Source organism: Erinaceus europaeus, chromosome 12 (genome assembly GCF_950295315.1).
Source record: "Erinaceus europaeus chromosome 12, mEriEur2.1, whole genome shotgun sequence".
Taxonomy (NCBI): Eukaryota; Metazoa; Chordata; class Mammalia; order Eulipotyphla; family Erinaceidae; genus Erinaceus; species Erinaceus europaeus.
In genome coordinates, this window is record NC_080173.1 from 3,801,627 (window position 1) to 3,826,159 (window position 24,533).

Here is a 24,533-nt window from a genome sequence, read left to right on the forward strand (position 1 = left end):
ATGAGAACTTACTTCCACGTGTTGCAAATGTCCTTGCAGACCGTATGCACGGGAGTGTAGCTCTGGAGACTTTACGGCAGCAGCAGATGCGTTTGCAGCAGTGGAGTGAGCACCATGCCTATCTCAGTCAGGGCGGCATTCCATACCCGTACCCTCACCTCCAGCATCTCCCCCAGCCTCCCACTGGATTGCACCAGACCCCCCTGAGAGCAGACTGGAAGCTTCCCGGCAGTGCTGAAGAGGAAGCAGAAGCAGCGGACTCCAGGTACCAAACAGCCACTGAACTGTGAGGCCGTCTGCTGGTTTTTTGTTTTGTTGTTTCCCCTCTGAATACTGTCCTTTTTTCCCTTAAGTTGGAATCTTGTCCTGGAGAAACTGGTCTTTGAGTCACACTGCCCAGTTGCATTGGCTGGCTCTAGAGTGACGGAGAATCCGTTTAGCACTGACGCGTGCAAATCTAGGTGGGGGTGATCTGCTGTTGGGCTGTAATTATTGGGTTGATGTTTCTATGCATTTTTGGTAGGAAAGCTTAGAAAAATATACCATGACTTCTACAGCACAATGAATGTGACCACTTCCTTTTTTTTTTTTTTTTTTTTTAATAATGTGGCCACTTCTAAAAGAATCATTCCATTACACTCAGTAGTGGTTCCTAACAAAAAAATGAATAAGGACAGAAGTTAATCAGTGAGTAAAGGTGAAAAATTAAGAGATTTATCATTATCTTTCCATAGTAGCACAGAATTCTACCTTCTTTGAATTAATAGTATTTGCCTCTAACTCTAAACTTGTTTCTATAGCCAGTGTCATGTGACTACAGCAGTGCTTGCTAATCTCTTTTGGGTAAGGTCCATCACTGTAGGAACCTTTTATATCTGCCACTTACTAAAGACGTGTAGCGACAAAGACAATTGTTTTTAACACCAACAGCAAAGTAATCAAGTCTTTGGGCATACTTAATGTTGTCGATGGAAGTTAATACTGGTATTTGAGAATACTGCTCTTTCTAATTGAGTATTGGAGTATTGGAGTTGTGTTGGTAGGATTTCCACATGTAGTTGGCCAGGCTCTCCTTAATGCGACGGGCCGGAATTCCCTTTGTTTTCTCCTCCTCATGTTTCATCATCTTGATGTAGGTTTCAAGACTTAACCAGAGAACTGTCTAATCGTGATCAAAGTGAAACACGGGGACTAGCTGAAATGCCGCCACCTCAGTCAAGACTTTTGCAATATAGACAAATTCAGACTCGGAGCCCACCAGCAATCCCATCTCCCCCGTCCAGCACAGACCACAGTAGCCATTTTTCTAATTTTAACGACAGCAGCAGAGACGTTGAAGTAGCCAACAGCCCAGCATTTCCACAGCGCCTACCCCCCCAGATATTCAGCTCACCTTTCTCATTGCCATCTGAACACATTGCCCCTCCTCCCTTGAAATACCTGGCACCAGATGGAGCGTGGACTTTTGCCAACTTACAACAGAGTCACCTGATGGGGCCGGGTTTTCCCTACGGCCTACCTCCACTGCCTCACAGGCCACCGCAGAACCCTTTTGTACAAATACAGAATCATCAACATGCGATCGGTCAAGAGCCGTTTCACCCACTGTCATCTCGAACAGTGTCTTCTTCTTCGCTCCCTAGCTTAGAAGAGGTAAATATCTTTCTTTTCCTTCTTTTCTTTTGAGATTGGTTGATTGTGACAAATACCACCAGTTACTAATTTGACAATGATATTAGACACATCTTAGTAAACTTACTAGTCTTTTAAAGATAATCTTCAAACTCATTATAATTTCTACCCTCTTATGGTACTTCAGCGTTTGTAGAATGGTCATTGTTGTTGAAACATGAAGCCTTCTACCTTCTTTTATTGCTGCTTGAGAATATTTGATATCTGACTGACTACAAGAGACGGTTCATTCAGAGAGCTCTGACCTGTCCAATCCGGTGAAATAATTTTGAGTGAATTAGACCTTTCCAAAACTGTCGACTTTCTCAATCACTGGCCAATTCCCAGCGTTGTGTTCTTTCTCCTGTTTCTCCTGATTGTGTTTTTTTGGACTGAAACAGCTGACTGACACACAGCAGTCATCTTATGTCCAGCTGTCAGCATTTGCAGGTGTCTCACACAGATCTTACTGTGCTACAATAAGGCCTTAAGGAATGGACTTCAGTGGCTAGAGACCTTTTCTGCCTGTGTGCATGGTCCAGGTTTGAGTCCTGGCAGCACACGGGGTGGGGGGGTGCCACAGTATTGGGGACAGCTCTGGTGCTCTAGTGTGTGTGTGTGTGTGTGTGTGTGTGTGTGTGTGTGTGTGTGTGTGTGGGGTGCCACAGTATTGGGGGCAGCTCTGGTGCTCTAGTGTGTGTGTGGGGTGCCATAGTATTGGGGGCAGCTCTGGTGCTCTAGTGTGTGTGTGTGGGGTGTCACAGTATTGGGGACAGCTCTGGTGCTCTAGTGTCTGTGTGGGGGGTGTCACAGTATTGGGGACAGCTCTGGTGCTCAAGTGTGTGTGGGGGGTGTCACAGTATTGGGGACAGCTCTGGTGCTCTAGTGTGTGTGTGTGGGGGTGCCATAGTATTGGGTACAGCTCTGGTTCTCTAGTGTGTGTGTGGGGTGTCACAGTATTGGGGACAGCTCTGGTTCTCTAGTGTGTGTGTGGGGTGTCACAGTATTGGGTACAGCTCTGGTTCTCTAGTGTGTGTGGGGGGGTGCCACAGTATTGGGGACAGCTCTGGTGCTCTAGTGTGTGTGTGGGGTGTCACAGTATTGGGGACAGCTCTGGTGCTCTAGTGTGTGTGTGGGGTGTCACAGTATTGGGTACAGCTCTGGTTCTCTAGTGTGTGTGGGGGGGTGCCACAGTATTGGGGACAGCTCTGGTGCTCTAGTGTGTGTGTGGGGTGTCACAGTATTGGGGACAGCTCTGGTGCTCTAGTGTCTGTGTGGGGGGTGTCACAGTATTGGGGACAGCTCTGGTGCTCTAGTGTGTGTGTGGGGTGTCACAGTATTGGAGATAGCTCTGGTGCTCTAGTGTGTGTGGGGGGTGTCACAGTATTGGGGACAGCTCTGGTGCTCTAGTGTGTGTGTGGGGTGTCACAGTATTGGAGACAGCTCTGGTGCTCTAGTGTGTGTGTGTGTGTCACAGTATTGGGGACAGCTGTGGTGCTCTAGTGTGTGTGTGGGGTCCCACAGTATTGGAGACAGCTCTGGTGCTCTAGTGTGTGTGGGGGGTGTCACAGTATTGGGGACAGCTCTGGTGCTCTAGTGTGTGTGTGGGGTCCCACAGTATTGGGGACAGCTCTTGTGCTCTAGTGTGTGTGGGGGGTGTCACAGTATTGGGGACAGCTCTGGTGCTCTAGTGTGTGTGGGGGGTGCCACAGTATTGGGGACAACTCTGGTGCTCTAGTGTGTGTGTGGGGTGCCACAGTATTGGGGACAGCGCTGGTGCTCTAGTGTGTGTGTGTGTGTGTGTGTGTGTGTGTGTGTCACAGTATTGGGGACAGCTGTGGTGCTCTAGTGTGTGTGTGTGTGTGTGTGTGTGTGTGTCACAGTATTGGGGACAGCTCTGGTGCTTTAGTGTGTGTGTGGGGTGCCACAGTATTGGGGACAGCTCTGGTGTTCTAGTGTGTGTGGGGGTGCCACAGTATTGGGGACAGCTCTGGTGTTCTAGTGTGTGTGGGGTGCCACAGTATTGGGGACAGCGCTGGTGCTCTAGTGTGTGTGGGGGGGTGTCACAGTATTGGGGACAGCTGTGGTGCTCTAGTGTGTGTGTGTGTGTGTGTGTCACAGTATTGGGGACAGCTCTGGTGCTTTAGTGTGTGTGGGGGGTGCCACAGTATTGGGGACAGCTCTTGTGCTCTAGTGTGTGTGTGGGGTGCCACAGTATTGGGGACAGCTCTGGTGCTCTAGTGTGTGTGGGGGGGTATCACAGTATTGGGGACAGCTCTGGTGCTCTAGTGTGTGTGTGGGGGGGGGTGCCACAATATTGGGGACAGCTCTGGTGCTCTAGTGTGTGGGGTGTCACAGTATTGGGGACAGATCTGGTGCTCTAGTGTGTGTGGGGGGTGCCACAGTATTGGGGACAGCTCTGGTGCTCTATTGTGTGTGTGTGGGGGGGTGCCACAGTATTGGGGACAGCTCTGGTGCTCTAGTGTGTGGGGGTGCCACAGTATTGGAGACAGCTCTGGTTCTCTAGTGTGTGTGGGGGGGGTGCCACAGTATCGGGACAGCTCTGGTTCTCTAGTGTGTGTGTGGGGGGGTGCCGCAGTATTGGGGACCGCTCTGGTGCTCTAGTGTGTGTGTGGGGTGCCACAGTATATCGGGGACAGCTCTGGTTCTCTAGTGTGTGTGGGGGGGGTGCCGCAGTATTGGGGACAGCTCTGGTGCTCTAGTGTGTGTGTGTGGGGTGTCACAGTATTGGGGACAGCTCTGGTGCTCTAGTGTTCCTGTTTGTCTCCCACCCCTGCCCTCTCCCCCACTGAATGGGAACCCGCACAGGAGTGGTGAGGCTACATGACTTAGGTGGCTCCAGAGAGCACCGTTAGGTCCATCTGTTAACGGGGAATAGTAGCATCCAGGTTTTAGATCTTCCAAAAGAGCTAAAATCGTTGTCCAGCGGTTGGCAGTAAGCCTGCAGTGACCAAAGATAAAAATGTGTGAAGCTTGCTGTGGTCATTCTTAAAACGGGATAAACCATTCCAATTGTTATATAGGAAAAATATTTTCGACTGCTTCACTTTCACAGTTCCCAAATTATTTCTGAAGACTTTGGAGGTAATCAACTCACATGTTCGGCAAGGTTTCTGCTATAGACATTGACTTAATGGTTGGCTTTCATATGTATCTCATTAACAAAGTTTTTGAGGTAATTTGTTGAGATTGTTCCAGTATCCAGTTTGCATAGGAACTGTCAGTAAAGCACGTTAGTGTAGCTATCCTGATGTAAAGTGCGAACCCAAGATGAATTGGTATCTGTAAACATCTGAGAATCTAGAAATCTGGACTCATATTTTTCAGACTTGACACATTGCTGTAACTTCAGATTGTAATGGAATAGCTTTCCAGCTGAGCAGTTATGTAGTTCTCAGTTAACTATTTATGATAACTGCCTATGATAAATACTGCTCTTTATGATAAAATTAATATAACAGAAACATCTTAGCCATTTTAAAGTCCAGTTTAGTAAATTGGAGTATATGCAGAATGTTGTACAACAATCATCATCACGAATTCAAGATTACTATTTCTCCGCTTTCCCTACCTCCAGATCCTAGCTACTTTTTAAAAAATTTTTTATTTATTCCCTTTTGTTGCCCTGGTTGTTTTATTGTTGTAGTTATTATTATTGTTGTTGGATAGGACAGAGAGAAATGGAGAGGGGAGAGGAAGATGGGGGTTCGTGGCTAGAGAGAAAGAGACACCTGCAGACTTGCTTCACCACCTGTGAAGTGACTCTGGGGAGCCGGGGGCTTGAACCGTGATCCTTACACCCATCCTTTGGCTTTGCGCCACCTGCGCTTTACCTGCTGCGCTACTATTCGATTCCCCCTTACTTTTCTCTTCTCTTCTCTTCTCTTCTCTTCTCTTCTCTTCTCTTCTCTTCTCTTCTCTTCTCTTCTCTTCTCTTCTTTCTTTTTTTTTTTTTTAACAGATCTCTTAGCTACTTTTTGTCTGTGTGGATACATTTCATTTAAATGGAAAGATACATCCCGTCTTTTGCGTCTGTCTTCTTGATTTAGACTATTTTCAGAGCTCACCTACTTGCTAGTTTGTATGAGAACTTTTTAAGACTCACTAGTACTCTGTTGAATGGTGTGTCACAATTTTCATCTTCACTATTTTTTCTTTTTTTTTAAATTTATTTCTTTATTGGGGAATTAATGTTTTACATTCAACAGTAAATACAATAGTTTGTACATGCATAACATTTCCCAGTTTCCCATTTAACAATACAACCTCCACTATGTCATTTATCGTCCTTCATGGACCTGTATTCTCCCCACCCACCCACCCCAGAGTCTTTTACTTGGGTGCAATACGCCAATTCCATTTCAGGTTCTACTTGTGTTTTCTTTTCTGATCTTGATTTTCAACTTCAGCCTGAGAGTGAGATCATCCCATATTCATCCTTCTGTTTCTGACTTATTTCACTCAACATGATTTTTTCAAGGTCCATCCAAGATCGGCTGAAAACGGTGAAGTCACCATTTTTTACAGCTGAGTCGTATTCCATTGTGTATATATACCACAACTTGCTCAGCCACTTATCTGTTGTTGGACACCTGGGTTGCTTCCAGGTTTTGGCTACTACAAATTGTGCTGCCAAGAACATATGTGTACACAGATCTTTTTGGATGGATATGTTGGGTTCCTTAGGATATATCCCCAGGAGGGGAATTGCAGGGTCATAGGGTAGGTCCATTTCTAGCCTTCTGAGAGTTCTCCAGACTGTTCTCCACAGAGGTTGGACCAATTGACATTCCCACCAGCAGTGTAGGAGGGTTCCTTTGACCCCACACCCTCTCCAGCATTTGCTGCTGTTCCCTTTTCTGATGTATGACATTCTCACAGGAGTGAAGTGATATCTCATTGTTGTCTTGATTTGCATTTCTCTGACAATCAGAGACTTGGAGCATTTTTTCATGTGTTTCTCGGCCTTTTGGATCTCTTCTGTGGTGAATATTCTGTCCATGTTCTCCCCCCATTTTTGGATGGGGTTATTTGTTGTCTTGTTGTTGAGTCTGGCAAGCTCTTTATATATGTTGGTTATTAAACTCTTATCTGATGTATGACATGTAAAGATCTTCTCCCATTCTGTGAGAGGTCTCTTGGTTTGGGTAGTGGTTTCTTTTGCTGTGAAGAAGCTTTTTAATTTGATGTAGTCCCATATGTTTATACTTGCCTTAGTCTTCTTTGTAATTGGATTCGTTTCATTGAAAATGTCTTTAAAATTTATACAGAAAAGAGTTCTGCCAATATTTTCCTCTAAGTATTTGATAGTTTGTGGTCTAACATCTAAGTCCTTGATCCACTTGGAATTTACTTTTGTATTTGGTGAAATACAATGATTCAGTTTCATTCTTCTGCATGTTTCAACCCATTGTTTCCAAAACCATTTGTTGAAGAGACTCTGCTTTCCCCATGTAATAGTCTGGGCCCCTTTGTCAAAGATTAGCTGTCCATAGGTGTGGGGCCTCATTTCTGGGCTCTCAATTCTATTCCACTGGTCAGTGTGTCTGTTCATGTTCCAGTACCAAGCAGTTTTGATGACAATGGCCCTATAATACAGTTTGAGATCTGGGAGTGTGATGCCTCCGGTTCTGTTCTTTTTTCTCAAGATTGTCTTGGCAATTCTAGGTCTTTTCTGGTTCCAGATAAATATTTGTAGCATTTTTTCTATTCTCCTAAAAATGTGCTTGGGATCTTGATGGGGATAGCATTAAATTTGTAGATGGCTCTGGGTAATATATTCATTTTGATGATGTTAATTCTTCCAACCCATGAACATGGAATATCTTTCCACTTCTTTGTGTCTTTTTCAATTTCTTTGAGTAGTGACTCATAATTTTCAGTATACAAGTGTTTCACTTCCTTGGTTAGATTTACTCCTAGATATTTTATTGTTTTTGTTGCTATAGTAAAAGGAATTGATTTCTGGATTTCAATTTCTTCTAACTTAGTGTTTGCATAGAGGAATGCTACGGACTTTTGAATGTTAATTTTATAGCCTGACACCTTACTGTATTGCCTGGTGACTTCCAAAGCTTCTTGCTGGATTCTTTAGGTTTTTCTATGTATACTATCATGTCATCTGCAAATAAGGAGAGTTTGACTTCTTCTCTTCCAATATGTATCCCTTTAATTCCTTGCTCCTGCCTGATTGCTATGGCAAGAACTTCCAACACTATGTTGAATAGTAATGGTGATAGTGGGCAGCCCTGTCTAGTACCAGATCTGAGGGGAAATGCTTCCAGTTTTTCACCATTGAGTATGATGTTGGCTGTAGGTTTGTATATATAGACTCCACTATCTTGAGGAATTTTCCGTCTATTCCCATTTTTTGTAGTGTTTTGATCATAAAGGGATGTATTTTGTCCAAGGCTTTCTCTGCATGTATTGATATGACCATGTGGTTTTTGGTCTTGCTTTTGTTGACGTGGTGGATCACATTGATTGATTTACGTATATTAAACCAACCTTGCATGCCTGGGATAAACCCCACTTGGTCATAATGAACAATCTTTTTGATACACTGCTGTATCCGGTTGGCTAGAATTTTGTTTAATATTTTCACATCTATGTTCATCAGAGATATTGGTCTGTAGTTTTCTTTTCTGGTTGTGTCCCTGTCTGCTTTTGGTATCAGGGTGATGTTGGCTTCATAGAAGCTGGCAGGGAGTATTCCGGTGTCTTCAATCTTCTGGAAGATTTTTTTTTTTTCCCTCCTCCAGGGTTATTGCTGGGCTCGGTGCCTGCACCATGAATCCACCGCTCCTGGAGGCCATTTTTTCCCCCCTTTTGTTGCCCTTCCTGTAGCTTCGTTGTGGTTATTATTATTGCCCTTGTTGACGCAATTCGTTGTTGGATAGGACAGAGTGAAATGGAGAGAGGAGGGGAAGACAGAGAAGGGGAGAGAAAGATAGACACCTGCAGACCTGCTTCACCGCCTGTGAAGCGACTCCCCTGCAGGTGGGGAGCCGGGGGCTCGAACCGGCATCCTTATGCCGGTCACTGCGCTTTGCGCCACGTGTGCTTAACCCACTGCGTCACTGCCTGACCCCCTTCTGGAAGATTTTTAAAAGTAGAGGTATTAGTTCTTCTTTGAAGGTTTTGTAGAATTCATTTGTAAAACCATCTGGTCCAGGACTTTTATTTTTGGGGAGATTTTTGATAACTGTTTCAATTTCATTAGCTGTGATGGGCCTGTTCATGTTATCCACTTCCTCTTTACTTAGTTTTGGAAGTTGGTAGGTATCTAGGAAATCGTCCATTTCTTCCAGGTTCTCTAGCTTGGTGGCATATAGTTGTTCATAGAAGCCTCACATGATATGTTGAATTTCTGCTGTGTCTGTTGTGATATCTCCTCTTTCATTTACTATCTGATTTATTTGGGTCTTCTCCCTTCTTTGTTTTGTGAGTCTGGCTAAAGGTTTGTCCATTTTGTTCACTCTTTCGAAGAACCAACATTTACTTTCGTTGATCTTTTGTATGGTTTTCCTATTCTCAATGTTATTGATTTCTGCCCTAACTTAGTGATTTCTGTCCTTCTGGTTGCTTTAGGGTTCCTTTGTTGTTCTTCTTCTAGGTCTTTAAGATGTGCAATCAGGCTGTTTATTTGTGCTTTTTCTTGTTTCGTAATGTGTGCTTGTATAGCTATGAACTTCCCTCTTAGGACTGCTTTAGCTGTGTCCCAAATATTTTGATAGCTTGTGTCTTCATTTTCATTGAACTCTCGAAACATTTTGATTTCTTCCTTGATTTCCTCTTTGACCCAGAAGTTGTTAAGAAGTATACTGTTGAGCTTCCACATTTTGGGACTGTTACTGATCTTTTGTTGATTGTTAAGTATTAGTTTAATTCCACTGTGGTCTGAGAAGATGCTTGGGATGATTTCCATGCTCTTGAATTTGCTGATGCTGTCTTTGTGGCCTAACATATGGTCTATCCTTGAGAATGACCCATGTGGATTTGAGTAAAATGTATATTCCAGTTTCTTGGGATGAATGACTCTGAAAATGTCCAATAGTTCTAGTTTATCTATCTCTTCATTTAGCTTCCTCATGTCTTTATTGATTTTCTGCCTGGATGATCTGTCAAGTTGAGAGAGTGGGGTGTTGAAGTCCCCTACAATGACTGTGTTACTGTTAATATATTGCTGTAGCTCTTTCAGTAGAAGTTTGATGTATTTAGATGGCTTCTCATTGGGTGCATAGATGTTAAAAATTGTTAAGTCCTCTTGATTGACTGATGCTCTGAGCATTAAATAGTGTCCATTCCTATCTTTTTTAATCTTATATATTTTAAAGTCTATCATGTCAGAAATGAGAATAGCTGTTCCTGCCCTTTTTTGTGGGCCATTGGCTTGTATGATAGTTTTCCATCCTTTCACTTTAAGTCTGTGTTTGTCTTGTTGAGTTAGGTGGGTTTCCTGTAGACAGCATATTGTTGGGTTGTGTTTTCTGATCCATCTTCCTACTCTGTGTCTTTTAATAGGTGAATTCAGGCCATTGACATTTATTGATATCAAAGATTGAAGATATTTCAACGCCATTCTTGTAGAGTTTTAGAGCGTTTTGATATATGTCCTATTTGTGGTGGTCTGATTGTTTATAGGAGACCTTTCAGAACTTCTTTCAGGGCAGGCTTGGTGATAGTTGATTCCTTCAACTGTTGCTTGTCTGAGAAGGTTTTGATGCCTCCATCTAGTCTGAATGACAGTCTAGCAGGATATTGTATTCTTGGCTGAAAGCCTTTCTCATTGAGCACTCGATAGATATCTTGCCATTCTCTTCTGGCCTGTAGTGTTTGTATGGAGAAGTCTGCTGCTAATCTTATGGGTTTTCCTTTGTAGGTGACTCTTTTTTTTTCTTCTTGCAGCCTTCAGGATCCTTTCTTTATCCTTATTCCTTTCCATTCTAAGTATGACATGTCTTGGTGTCTTTAGGTCTGGGTTAATTCTGTTTGGGACCCTCTGGGCTTCTTGAATCTTTATGTCTTTGGTGTTGTCTAGACTAGAGAAATTTTCAGCTATTATGGTCTGGAAAATGCTTTCTTCCTCTTCTTCTCTTTCTTCTCTTTCTTCCTCTGGTAAGCCAATAATGCGTATATTGTTTCTTTTGAAGTCATCCCATAGGACTCTGTTGTTGTTTTCAGCATCTCTTAATCTCTTTTTGAGATCTCTTACTTCTTTTTTAGTTGTCTCTAATTCATCCTCAATCTTGCTAATTCTGTCTTCAGCCTCATAGATTCTATTCTGTCTGCCCTCTACTGTTTTCTGGAGTTCATCTATTTTGTTGCCCTGCTCTGATACTGTTTTAGCTTGTTCAGCTAGTTGTATTCTTTTTTTTTAATTTCTTTTTTTTAATATTTGTTTTATTTATTCATTCCCTTTTGTTGCCCTTGTTGTTTTATTGTCGTAGTTATTATTGTTGTTGTCGTCGTTGTTGGATAGGACAGAGAGAAATGGAGAGAGGAGGGGAAGACAGAGAGGAGGAGAGAAAGATAGACACCTGCAGACCTGCTTCACCGCCTGTGAAGCAACTCCCCTGCAGGTGGGGAGCCGGGGTTCGAACTGGGATCCTTATGCTAGTCCTTGTGCTTTGCGCCACCTGTGCTTAACCCGCTGCGCTACAGCCCAACTCCCAGCTAGTTGTATTCTTAGCTTAGCTTTCAGCTCTCTAATAACCATGAGATAATTAGTATTTTCTTCCATATTCTCATTTGTTGTTCCTATATTTCTGATTATAATTTTTTCAAATTCTTTACTCACTCCTGTTATTATTTCCTTAGCTAATGTTTGGATGTTGAACTCGTTATTTTGTGTTTCACCCTCTGGATTACTTTTAGCTGGGCTCTTGTCCTGGTTCGATTCTCCAATATTTCTTATTGTTGTTTTAACCATTTTATATATTATGTTATGAGTTCCCTTTATCAGTACTTTTCAAATTATTGATCACTATTGCCTGGATTGACCTGTGTCTAAGTAAGTTAATTAAAGGTTTCACAGTGGCGGAAGTTAACAGTTGTTTCAATAGTATTTAAATCTCTGACTTGGAGCTCTGTGGTTTAAAAGCCTCTCTTTTTTTTTTTTCTTTCATGTAGGCTATGGGAGTCTGTAGGCTATAGGGCTATAGGGCTTTTAAATTATCAATAGGCTTCAGCTTAATCACTGACTCCTGACCAAGAGATAAAGCAGGGTGTGGCAGAGATAATCCAGTGGTTATGCAAAGAGACTTTCACAGCCCCTCAGCTATGCCACCGAGGTACAGGTCTTCTCCTGAGTTTCCCGGTTAGATCTCTGTCCCCTGGTGTCCCTCCCTGCCACTGCTCTGGATTCTGAGGGCAGTAGCAATGGAGACTCAGAGTTGCACTTGGTGAGTCTCTGGGGAGTCCTCTCCTCCCTTCAGCTGTCCCCTTGTTGTGGAGCAGACTGGAGGTGGTGTCTCCACTGATAAACTGCTGAACTGTTAGCAGTCACTTAATCTCTCCTTAGGCCCCTCTCTCCTCTCTGTCACCAGCCACGCGTGTTTGTACTCACGGGGGATTTACTGGGTTCCTGTGGTCATTCTAGTCCTGTCTTGTTTCGGTCCGGGTGGTCTCCTTTGGTATTCCTAGTTGATCCGGGAGAGGAGAGGAGTGGAGGGGAGGGGAGGGGAGGGGAGAGGAGAGAAAGTCATTTGCTGCTCGTAGCTCTCATCTTCACTATTATGAAGAATGCGATGAGCCTGCATGAGCACATTTTGTGTGAGAGCATCTTCTCTTTTCTGGGGTCCGATCTGAATCTCCGGGGTTACATGGCACCTCTGTTCAGCTTTCTGAGGAGTTGCCAAGCTTTCCGGTGTCTTATGCCGTTTCTACATTCCCACTAGCAAAGTTTCAGGGTTCTTGTTTCTTCCTTTAAAGAGAAGATGGTAGCTGTCCTTGTGGGCGAGAAGTGGCACTTCCTGTGCCCTGCGGAGAACCACTGGTGTCTGCTGGTGTTCGGCAGCTCTGAGGCCTAGGAGCCACTGTGTCTCCTTCCAAAAGATTGTTTCTTTGTTGTAAAGTTGTAACAAATTTTCAATATTTCCTGGATTCCATGTTCTATTTTGTGTGACTTCTGATATTTTCTCCCCGCTAGGGGGTTGTCTTCACCTACTTGCCGTCATGCTCTGTAGGTGTGTTTGGTCTCTTTCCATCCATGTTGTTCAGGTTTTCTGCTGCTTTTTGACCTTTTGTCTAGTTTTTATATCTGTTATTAGAAGTGCACGGTGTATCTCTTGGGTTGTCGGAAACGTCAAGATGCTTTTCCACATCGAAAACCAGAAAAACACATCATGACTTTTGCAACCTTTCTGATAGTTTATACTTGATATATGCTGAGGTTCTGTAGTTAGATTTATAAGTTACACTTTGTTTTCTAGGCCTTTCATCCATCCTGTTACTGTTACTCTTGTAACAGGCTTTCTCTTCAGGCTTACATTTTCTGGCGTCCATCCATCCTGTTACTGTTACTCTTGTAACAGGCTTTCTCTTCAGGCTTACATTTTCTGGCGTCCATCCATCCTGTTACTGTTACTCTTGTAACAGGCTTTCTCTTCAGGCTTACATTTTCTGGCGTCCATCCATCCTGTTACTGTTACTCTTGTAACAGGCTTTCTCTTCAGGCTTACATTTTCTGGCGTCTGTATAGTTATCCCTGTTTTCTTTTGTTTGCATTTTACATGAAAGGCTTTTTCTTTTCCTTTAGTTTTTTTATTTTGTTGACATCTCTGTGTTTCCTGAGATAATTTATTATAACTTAATTTTTGAAGATCGTGTTTATTACATGTGACAGATTTCGCCTGAGGCGGAGAAGACAAAGGCAGAACAGAGTGCCGCCTGGTGCCTGCCGTGCAGGGCTGAACTGGGAACCTCAGCTGCCACCACCTGGCATCCCAGCAGCGGAGCTACTCACTCAGCTGCTAAAAGAAGAAGGGAATAAAAACCGGCTGCATAGGAAACTAGCTTTTAAATGCTACCGTATTTTGTGAAGCCTCTGTTGTGTCTGCCTCTGAAGTCTTTCTCTCATTAGCTCTGGCACATGGGCGTGCCTGGGCGTGCCTGGGCTCACCCTGCACAAGGACTCCTTAAATAGCCAGCACCAAAACCAGCACCTAGTCTTTGCAGATACACCTGTGTGGGGGGCAGCCAGATGTGAACAACTAACTGCTCTGTTTTCACCTCCTCTCCCTGTTAACCCTGGTGAGAACTTAAGATCTGCTAAGCATGCTCATAGCTTATCTGGGTTTCCAGATCCTCGGGAATATGCTAGAAGTATATATATATTTCTAGAATATATATATATATATATATATATTTAAACTTTTTATATTGCCAACAGGGTTATTGCTGGAGTGCTCATACCACAAATTACAGCTCCCAGTGGCTTCCCTCCCTTAAAATTTTTTTTTATATTTATTTATTTTCCCTTTTGTTGCCCTTGCTGTTTTTTATTGTTGTAGTTATTATTGTTGTTGTTATTGATGTCATCATTCTTAAATAGGACAGAGAGAAATGGAGAGAGGAAGGAAAGACAAAGAGGGGAGAGAAAGACAGACACCTACAGACGTGCTTCACTGCCTGTGAAGCGACTCCCCTGCAGGTGGGGAGTTGGGGGCTCTAACCGGGATCCTTACGCTGGTTATTGAGCTTCGTGCCATGTGCACTTAACCACTGCGCTACCGCCCAATCCCCCCCCCCCCTTTTTCTTTTTTTTTAACAATCAGATAGGGCAGATGAAATTGAGAGGAAAGGGAAAGAGAAAGGCCTGCAGACCTGCTTCACAGCTTGTGAAGCTTCTCCCCTATAGGTGGGGAGCAGGGTCCTTGCACATGGGAATGTCTGCGCTACTGCCTGGCCCCTTAAAATATAGATTTTAAAAAGATGTACTGTATTCTATTTAGTGACCACCGGCATGTAAGCTCAGTGCTGTACAGTTGAGCTGTCTCCCTAGACGCTGTTGTGTTAAAGCCTTTATTCTGTAAGGCCTATAGGCCTCCTCTTCAGTGTCTGTTGTTTGGGCCAGCACTGCCCCAGGGTGTACATTTGCTTATAAATGTTTCCAGTATGCTCCCTGCAGCACTGCTTGGATTCTGAATTAAACAAGTCAGGACAGGTGTTTATTTCCTTTTTCTTCTCCTCCCCCTCCTTTCTTTTTTCCTCCTCCTCCTCCTTCAGAGAGAGAGAATTGGAGGCAGAGACAGAGTTAAAGGGCCCACAGCACAGACACTTCCTTCAGTGCTGTGGGTGCTAGGTTCAAACCTGAGTCACACACAGTAAAAATGATTTACTATCTCTTTTTAATGTTTTATTTTTATTAGTCATTTAATATTGATATACAAGATTGTAAGGGGTATAATTGTAGTGGGTGTAATACGCACAGTTCCCACCACTGGAGTTCCATGTCCCATCCCCTCCATTAGAAACTCCCCTATTGTTTATCCCTCTGGAGTATAGACCAGAATCCTTCACGGGGTGCAAAAGGTGGGAGTCCTGGCTTCTGTAATTGCTTCTCTGCTAGACATAGTCTTGGGCAGGTCCATTCATACCCCCAGCTAAGCAATGTACTATCCAAGTGAGCTAACTTGCTGGTTCTAGTTACTTACTCATTTAGAACCAGTCTTTGAGGGCTCATCAGCTCTATCAAAGTCATAGCAGTTCTCTGAGTCTAAGGCCCATTGTGCTTCTTCTAGCATGAGTTTTATTGTCAAGGCTGCCTGTGAGCTAGAGAGCACAGGACATGGGACCTTGGAGCGGTGACCACTCACTGGCTCTCATTCCTGAGTTTATGTGAGGTGCTCGCCTGGCTGCTTCAAGCTTTGGTTTGCAAGATCTCAGAAAAGTTGATTGTTGTAGTTTTTGCCCGTTTCTCATTGTTCTCGTGGAAGCACAGCCTTTGAAGTTCCTTGCTTCCCCTTTTTTTTACTGATGCCACTTGTGATGTTTTGATTTGGTCTTCCAAATGAGTTCATAATATATGACGAGACTATGTACCAGAGTCTTAGTAAGTCCCTGCAGTTTTATACTTTACCAGATAGCACTTAACCTAGTAAAAAATGAACTTTATTCATTATTTGCATGCTCCTCAATTTCATATTTAAGCTCCATATACTTTTCTGATTTGCCATTTGGTTTTACTGTCTAGCTACAAGCGTACGGGGAGAAGTAAGTACCTTTGTTTGTCGACATGTTCTTTGACCGAAAGGACTTCATCAAAAGCATCTGGTGGCCACCTTTATTTTGATGCATGAGACTGGCCAACGATGACTAATTTGCAGTGCTGAAAAAATACTGTGACAAGGAAAATACTATTTTTACCACATTGCAGGTTTTGACATTTTGAGTGCATTGAATAACTTTTGTTACATTGTACAAAAAGATTTTGCATGAATCATTTCTTAGAATGAATCGTTTATGCTTGCTGTTTATTTCTACCTTTTAAAAAATAATTTCTTTAACATTGACAATACAGAGAAATGTCCTGTTTCCCTCCCTGCTGTGAATTCTTTCATTGTTAGAAGCCTTAGTAGATAAAGCTTGTGTGGGATGAGCCCACCTAGATGTTAGTTTTATAGTTAACTAAAATGGAGATTTTTTTTTACATTATTATTTTTTAAATAATTTCAGCTTTTCTTTCGACAAATACCTAGTCATCATGGAAAACATAAAGAAGTTTTCTGTTTTTTTTTTTCATTATACAAAGCTATGGCACTCAGCTTTTTCATTATACAAAGCTATGGCACTCAGCTTTTTTGCAGCCTTCTCAGATATGAGCACTTGTTTGGTTGATGGGGAGCAGTCACTTACTGGGGGAACTGTGAAGCGAAGTTTTCTGCAGTCGCTGTGTCCAGTCTCACCTCATCAGATCGCCGTCAGCCCAGGCCACGCCAAGTGAGGCCCTGAGCCCAGTGCATAACCAACCAAGCACTCCTGTTACTTTGAACTTAGTGTTCTCACTTTGATGCCGAAGACCCGGCTCCCGTGTGCTTTCCCTACTTACTGTGCAGAAAAAACATGGCCCTCAGTTGCGTGGATGAAACTGAGGTGTTGTCCCCACAGCCTCTCCTGCTTCTAGTTCTTTTCTGGTCTTCTCAGATGAGGAGGAAAACAACAAACAAAGGTGCCATTCTTTGTGGGCCAGGAAATAGATTGCTAGATGCTCCGACTTAATTTCAGGGTTCACTGTGAGCTTGGGCTATGATCTGATTTTCTCCAAATAATTACCTAGTTGTTTTCATATTCTTTGTTAAATTATTGCATACTCCCCAGTAAATAAAAAATATATATGATTCCATTTGTTTTTAAAATTGCTTTTTTTTTTTTTTTTTTTTTTTTGCTCTGGTGATATTTTTGTAAAGGTCTGCTAAAGAAAATGAAATATTTCTCAATGACTTACTGTAATAAGCCTTCAGTCAGTCACCATTTAAGTTACCATAGAGATGACATATGTGTTTGTGGTATATTAACTGTAAAACATTTCTTGTCCTGTGTGTTGGATTTTAAACAGAGACAGTTCTGAGCCATCTATTTCCATTCTCCTTTCAGACAACTCTGGTTTTGATTTCAGGATTATTTTCTGACTACCCCCACCCTTAGAGAGACAGTTCCTTTATGACGCCTAATAAGCCGTCTAATGCAATGGAGACAGTGATCAATGAATGAATAAATCAGACCCCTAGACGTGTTTAAATCATCAAAGCTAATCATTTAAATGAGATGTTTTATTTTAATTAAAGTTTCTGGCACCATGGCTAATGAGAGCTGGAATTTCCATTAGAGCACTTAGCTCTTCCTTAGTGATTAGCTTTGACAGTGTAATTATAAACCGAGCCCGAATTAATTGTCGCTAAATTTGCCCAGTTATTTATTTATACAGACATATGAAATGGCCTGGTAACCTTATATGATAAACCTCAGTAGACAGTGCTATCAAATCATAAATACTTTTAAGTCACTTCTATTGATAGACACCCACACATTAACTTAGTCAGACAGCTCTCCCAGCATATGTTGGCGCCACCTCTCTGGTGCCCACCCTGCATGCTGCCCACTGTGCTATCTCCCTGGCTTTTGCGACTTCAACTTTACACTTTAGTATTTATAAATGAACGAGATATTAAAATACTTAACAGGAAATGATCCAAATGTTAGGAACATGGTGATTGTACAGTTTTAAAATTAATATTTATAAACATGTAAACATGCAAATAGATTCACAATTATATTTGTAAAAACATGCAGCTCATATGTATTCATAATGAAATCAGAAGATGAGCTAAGCCTTTAAGTAAAAGGAAGGAGCTCAAAGCTATGAACAATGAAATATTTAGGGCCCAAGGATTCTTAAGACAGTCAGTTACTAAAAACACCTGATTGGAGGGAGACATGGAGAAGGCATTTGTGGCCTACTCATGAAAAGAACTTGGAACTTATAACTGAGCAAAGCAAAAGCCAAAAAATGATTATGAGACAAGAAAAAGGAAGGTGTGTGTGTGTGTGTGTGTGTGTGTGTGTGTGTGTGTGTGTGTGTGTTGGTTAAAGACAAAGAAATTGAGAGGGCAGGGGGGAAGGTGAAAGACAGAAGCAGCACTGCTTCATCACTCCTGAAGCTTTTCCCCTGCAGGTGGGGATGAGGGTGGAAGCCAGATCCTTGCGCACTATAATGTGAGCACGGCTGCCTGCATCCTGGTTTATACACTTAAACAATCTAAGGACATAAGTCTAGAGTGTAAGTGGAGATATAAAGGGTATTCTCTGTCAGAAATTATTTCTTTTGTGGGGAAGGGACCTCTTTCTTTTCTTTCTTCCTTTAAAAAAAATCATATATATAATTGGATAAAGACAGAGAGATGGGAGGAAGATATATATATATATATAGAGAGAGAGAGAGAGGGAGAGGGAGAGAGAGAGACCTGCAGCCCTGCTTCACTTGTGAAGCCTCCCCCTGCAGGTGGGGACTGGGGGCTTAACCTGGGTTCTTGGCCACTATAATGTGTAAATGGCATTGGAGGCTTTTTCTAATACTTTTGTTTGGTGCCTTTGTCTTTCAGTGAACTTCCTAGAAATAGCGCCCTGCAAAAAACTTTTAAGATCTGAATTTCCAAGCTCATTGTCAATTTGTATTTCACTATAGTCAGACCAATTAGCATGTACTACAGTTTTCTGAACTCATGTTTATCTTGTATATGCCACAATACTTGAATTGTTTTAGCAGATATGTATCAAATTGTTGAAGATTATTAAATTAGATTATCTTTAGCCATGTTAATGATAAATAGTTAAAAATATATTCTGACTGACAAAATCTCTAAGATTTTAAAATGGGTGGGGGTAGATAGCGTAATGGTTATGCAAAGAGACTCTCATGCCTGAGGCTCTGATGTCCCAGATTCAATCCACTGAACCACATTAAGCCAGAGCTGAGCAGTGCTCTGGTAAAAAATAAATAAGTAAAATAAAAAGATTTTAAAACTTTTGAGATATTAAAGATTATTTAAACACTATGTGTGTGTGTTGCTGGGATTCACACATGCATAATTCCACCATTCCCAGGCTAATCCCCCCTTTTTTTCCTTTTTATTCCATACAAGAGAAAGACAGAGGAGAGAGGGGAGGGGATAGGAGTGGGATAGGAGACAGTACTTCTCCCCATCTGTACAGCTTTTTCTGGTATTCCCTTGTGGTGCTGAGGCTCCGTACAGTGTAAGGCATGTGCCCTGCTGAGTAAAATCTTTTCTAGTCCTAACTCCTCCTTTTTCAAGGAAACCAAGGTTCCAGGCAGTGGTGCAGCGGTTAGAGCTTTGACTCTCAAAGCACGAGACCTTGCAGTATGGGTCAGTGGGCTCACCTGGTAGAGTGCACACATCGCCACGCACAAGGTTCACCTGCGGTCAAGCTGTGCCGCAGGTGTCTCTCCTACTGCCCTCTCAGAGTCTGTCTGTCCTGCCAAATAAAGGTTGTGGAGAGCAGTGCACTCACTGTGCAGGCAGTAACCCTGGTGGTGATTAAAAATGCATAAATAAAAGCACGAGGTCTGGAGTTCGATTTGCAGCTGAATTCCTACACGCTGGAATGACGTGGTGGCTCTCACACCGTCTGCCTCTCGTGCTGGTAATTATTCAAGAAATTGAGGCACGGCAATGGTAACAGCTCTGTCATTTTAAACAGTTTCTTTTTTTTTTTTTTTTTTTTTTTTTGCCTCCAGGGTTATTGCCAGGGCTCGGTGACTACACCATGAATCTACTGCAACTGGAGACCATTTTTTCCCCTTTTGTTGCTCTTGTTGTTTTATTCTTGTGGTTGTTGTTGTTGTTGCTGTCGTTGGATAGAACAGAGAGAAGTGGAGAGAGGAGGGGGAGAAAAAGATAGACACCTACAGACTTGCTTCACTGCATGTGAAGCGACTCCCCTGCAGGCGGGGAGCCGAGGGCTCAAACCGGGATCCTTACACCGGCCCTTGGTGTTTTGCGCCACGTGCACTTAACCCTCTGTGCTACCGCCCGACTCCCTTAAACAGTCTCTAATTAGAGCGGCGCTGAGGCTCCTGACTTACTGTGCCACAGTGTCCCGCTGTCTTCAGATTTTAGCAGCACGGGGCAAGTTTAGTCCTGAGAAACAAGAAAAGCTTGCAATTTCTTGATGGGGGCTTTTGCATCCCAGGTCAAGGCATCCAAGATATGCTGTTGTCACATCCTGATTATTTTGAACTAAAGAAAATGCTGGTGCTGAATGACACCCTGAATCTCTCTTCTAAAAGCAGGGATTTTCTCTGACACCCTCCCCCCCTCCATTTTTTTTCTTTCTAAAAGCAGGAAATAAATCTGTGTTTAAAAAGTGACCTCCCTACACAGACAGAAACACAGGAGCAGGGGCTTGCGTATGCAGAGCCTTTTAGTCCACTTAATCCAAGAATCCCCCTTTCCTTTCTTACTCTTTCCAGCTCTGTTGCTTCTGTAACCTGAAAACTACATGAAGTGGCTCTCTGGGGCATTTGTTGGCTCCATACTTCATGTCTCTCTGGCTGCCTGCGTATGGCTACAGCTTCCTCTTGGCCGTCTCCCTATGATAGTCTGCATTTGGCCATCCAAAGGGACAGAAGAGAGAGAGAGAGAGAGAGAGAGCACTGAGAGGCCCCTGCTGTGTTTCCCTACATGGGGGTGGGGCCCAGTTCTGTTCTTGGGATCAGAGAGCTGACCTAGGTCTTATTTTATTAGTTATAGGCATAACTGATGGGGGAAGAGGGTAGCAAGAAATAGTTCACTTTAGACCTCTAACTCTTGAAAGCTCTTCATCCAGTCTTAGCTGGTAAATGTTTTGACTTGCTCAAATGATCAATTTAGAAATCTCAGATACCAAAAAATTAACTGTAAGGAATATACTTCATTTCTCGATTAAAATAAATAAATAAATAAATAAATAAATAAAGTACTATTGGGGCCAGTGGCAGCACCCTAAGCTGAGTGCAAACATTCCCATGTTCAAGGACCAAGGTTCAAGCCCCTGGTCCCCACCTGTAGGGAGGACGCTTCACGAGCAATGAGACAGGTATCTCTTTTTCCTCCTTCTCTGCCTCCCCCTCCCTCAGTTTCTCTTTGTCTTATCAAATAAAGGAAGGGAAGGGAGTGTGTGTGGGGGGGAGGGAATAAATAGCCACCAGGAACAGAAGATTTATAGCACAGGCATTGAGCTCCAGTGATGACCTTGGTGACCCCCCCCAAAATTTTTTTTTTCTCTAGCATTATCTTGTTTTTAAATCTGGAAATTCTATTTAATGATTTATCTTCAGAGAAAATACAGATAATTAATGACTTACTGGTGAAAGACTACTGTGTGCTATCTTATTTTCCACCCAGACTGGCTTTTTCTTGCTGTAAGAGGTGCAGTGGTCTGTCATTGATGGCTCCGCTATTTCCTATTCAGGTAGAGAAGTCTAGCCATGACCAGGTGGTTTCAGGGCAGCTCAGAATGACACGCTGTGAACCCGACATTTCTCTCCTCTCTCCCACACTCTCCTGCTTTGTGGATGAAGACCGTGCTCACAGGTGTGAGGTGGATCTCAGTGTGGTTTTAATCTGCATTTATCTCAGGATGAGTGAAGTGGGACATTTCCTCATATGTCTGTGGGCTGTGGGCACCTCTTCTTTAGAGCTCTGTCTGTTCATATCTTCTGAAGGGCTGTTTGATTGAGCAGGGCAGAGAGAAAACATCTCCGTCATCACAGAAAGATCTTTTGGACATAATACGTCTATGGAAAGGCTGATACTGGAGCTGGGTGGTGGTGCACCTGGTTGAGCGCACATATTACAATACTCAAGGACCCAGGTTCGAGCCCCTGGTCCCCACCTGCAGGGGGAAAGCTTTGCAAGTGGTGAAGCAGGGCTGCAGGTGTCTCTCTGTCTCTTTCCCTCTGTCTCCCCCTCCCTCTTGACTTCTGGCTGTCTCTATTCAATAAAATAATAATAATAATAATAATAAAACAAGAAAGACTAATACTTTCAGCTTTCAATTATGTCTTTGATAATTACTGTCATCTGCTTCCTGCTTCTCACTTTCTGAAACTGTTAATAAGATGAACTCTTGTGTTCTCCAAATCTCTTTCCTATTATATTTTGGTATCCCTGTATTTTTTCTCCTGCTTTCTTAACTATTTCCTGGATCTCATCTAGAAATCTTCCTGCTGCACTTTGCATTTGAGCCCTCAGGTATTCCATGATTTTCAGGAGTCCCTTGTCCTCTGACTTTTTCATATCCTAGTGTTTGTGTGAATGCAGTCAGTGACTTTTCTGAGAGAACCCACTGAGGGTTTGTTGTTTTGCTTCAGGTTTTTCAGTAAGAACTGAAACAGTTTTGAAGTCTTAAATAAAGGTCATTGCTACCTCTTTCCCCCTGGACACCCTCCCTTTATTTATTTTTCAATAGCGAGCAGTGTTCTGCTCCTGTCTGCATTTCTACACAAGGCCAGCCAGTCTTCTCTGTATTACACCGTAACGGTTCCATCTGTGATGGCCTTGTTCACTTAGGACTTAGAATCACAATTTCCCCCATTTAACTGGCCCGGCTTTTGCTATTTTATATTCCAGAAGCATTCTGCTGCTACTTTGCCAAAGAGTTTCTCTTCACTGTGTACAGAAGTAATTAATGTAATCTAACTTTTGGGTCCTAGTTTCTAATTAGTTCTAAAGATGGTTACAGAAAATTTCTTTAGAATCCCAAACTGACTTGCAGATTTTGTTATTTTTAGGAGTTGAAGGTGCAACAAAAAGCCATTTAAGATCTAACATGTTTTATCTTGATATGCTATACTCAAACAGTTAGAAAGCAGCAAGCCCTTCCTGTGTACCAGGTGGTTCTAAACGTTATACGTGCTGAACTCATCTAATTCTCAGCAACATTGAGAAGTAGCGTGGACACCGAATGCATGAATGCAAGATGAAGTTCCTAAGACATCATGTCAGTTGCTCAGATGGTGCTGGTGGTAAAAGTTAGCCTGAAATCGAACCCAGAGAGGCTGCCTCTAGACTGAAGCTGCAGACCAAACCACTGGTCCACACTAAAACTAAGACTGATAATTGCTCATAGCGGTCAGGCAAGAAAATATCAGAGAACACTTAAGTAACCACAAAGAATCTTGGGGGAGAGTAAAATAGCTCACTTGGATAGTGCACTCCATTGCCATGTGTGCGTCCAGATCTGAGCCTGGCCTTCACCCACTGAAGGAAGCTTCAGTGCTTTGGGCTCTTTCCCTCTCTCTGTCCCTTTCTGACTCTCTCAGAATAATGATGATTATCATTTCCTAAAGTGGATAACAATAAGAGAGCTTAAAGTGACTGGCAAACAGACCTTATCTGCAGCGTTTCAAGAATCCAGGCTGAGTTGTTCATGGTAGGGACTCAATAAGGAATATAGTAACTGGCTTTCAGACACATAAGGGTTGAAGCCCAATTAAAAAAATTAGTGAATCTTCTGTATCAAATAATGAATGTTCTGAATTCAAGATCGACTAAAAGAAGATGCAGGGGCCAGGTGGTGGCACACCTGGTTGAGCGCACATGTTACAGTGCGCAGGGACCCAGGCTCAAGCCCCCAGCCCCCACCTGCAGGGGGAAAGCTTTGCGAGTGGTGAAGCAGTGCTGCAGATGTCTCTCTCCCTCTCTGTTTCCTGCTTCCCCCTCAATTTCTGGCTATCTCTGTCCAACAAATAAATAAGATTAAAAAAAAATGCAGTGAGTCCATGAAGGAGCACTTATTTTTGTGTGTATCTTGCCACCAGGTCTAAGAAAGTGGGGGTTGTCAAGGCCTGGGCCCCAGAGATAGATGTAGAATGGATTGTGACTTAGGGTGCTGCTCTGATTTCATGTAACCCCATCCCCAAAGACACACACCAAAGAAATAAATTCGTTTTAGGAACAGAATGGTGACTTTGTGCAGGCCACCTGATTATGATTCCATTGCTGTATGTGACTCCAATTTCCTCCTCTAATTCTAAGCTGAAGTGTGTGTGTGTGTTTCACTATTTTGGGCCAGTTTTTTCAGGCAATGGATGCACACTTTGTGTGCATCACAAAGTGGGAGCTATTTCTTCATTCCTATTCCTAATCTGATGCTACTTAAATGCCAGTGGAATTTTAAAACTAAAGACAGCTAGTTCAGCTCCGTATTTTATAGACAAGAAAACAATCAGAAATCAGATGTGTATTGTCTACAAGACTGCTTTTTAAGGTCCCAGGACTTAGAATCACCATTTCCCCCCATTTAATTGGCCCAGCGTGTGCTATTTTATATTCCAGAAGCAT

The 24,533-nt window shown here is 42.8% G+C and overlaps 1 protein-coding gene across 6 annotated transcripts in view; it reads left to right on the top strand.

The window, feature by feature from the left end:
- Positions 1-24,533, top strand: part of HELZ (helicase with zinc finger) — a 166,245-nt gene that overhangs the window by 135,829 nt on the left and 5,883 nt on the right. For all 6 annotated transcript variants that reach the window (XM_060202610.1, XM_060202607.1, XM_060202609.1 and 3 more), the window contains 2 exons: positions 40-265; positions 1,137-1,653. In XM_060202610.1, the coding sequence (XP_060058593.1) occupies positions 40-265; positions 1,137-1,653 (743 nt within the window). The remainder of the gene's footprint in view (positions 1-39; positions 266-1,136; positions 1,654-24,533) is intronic.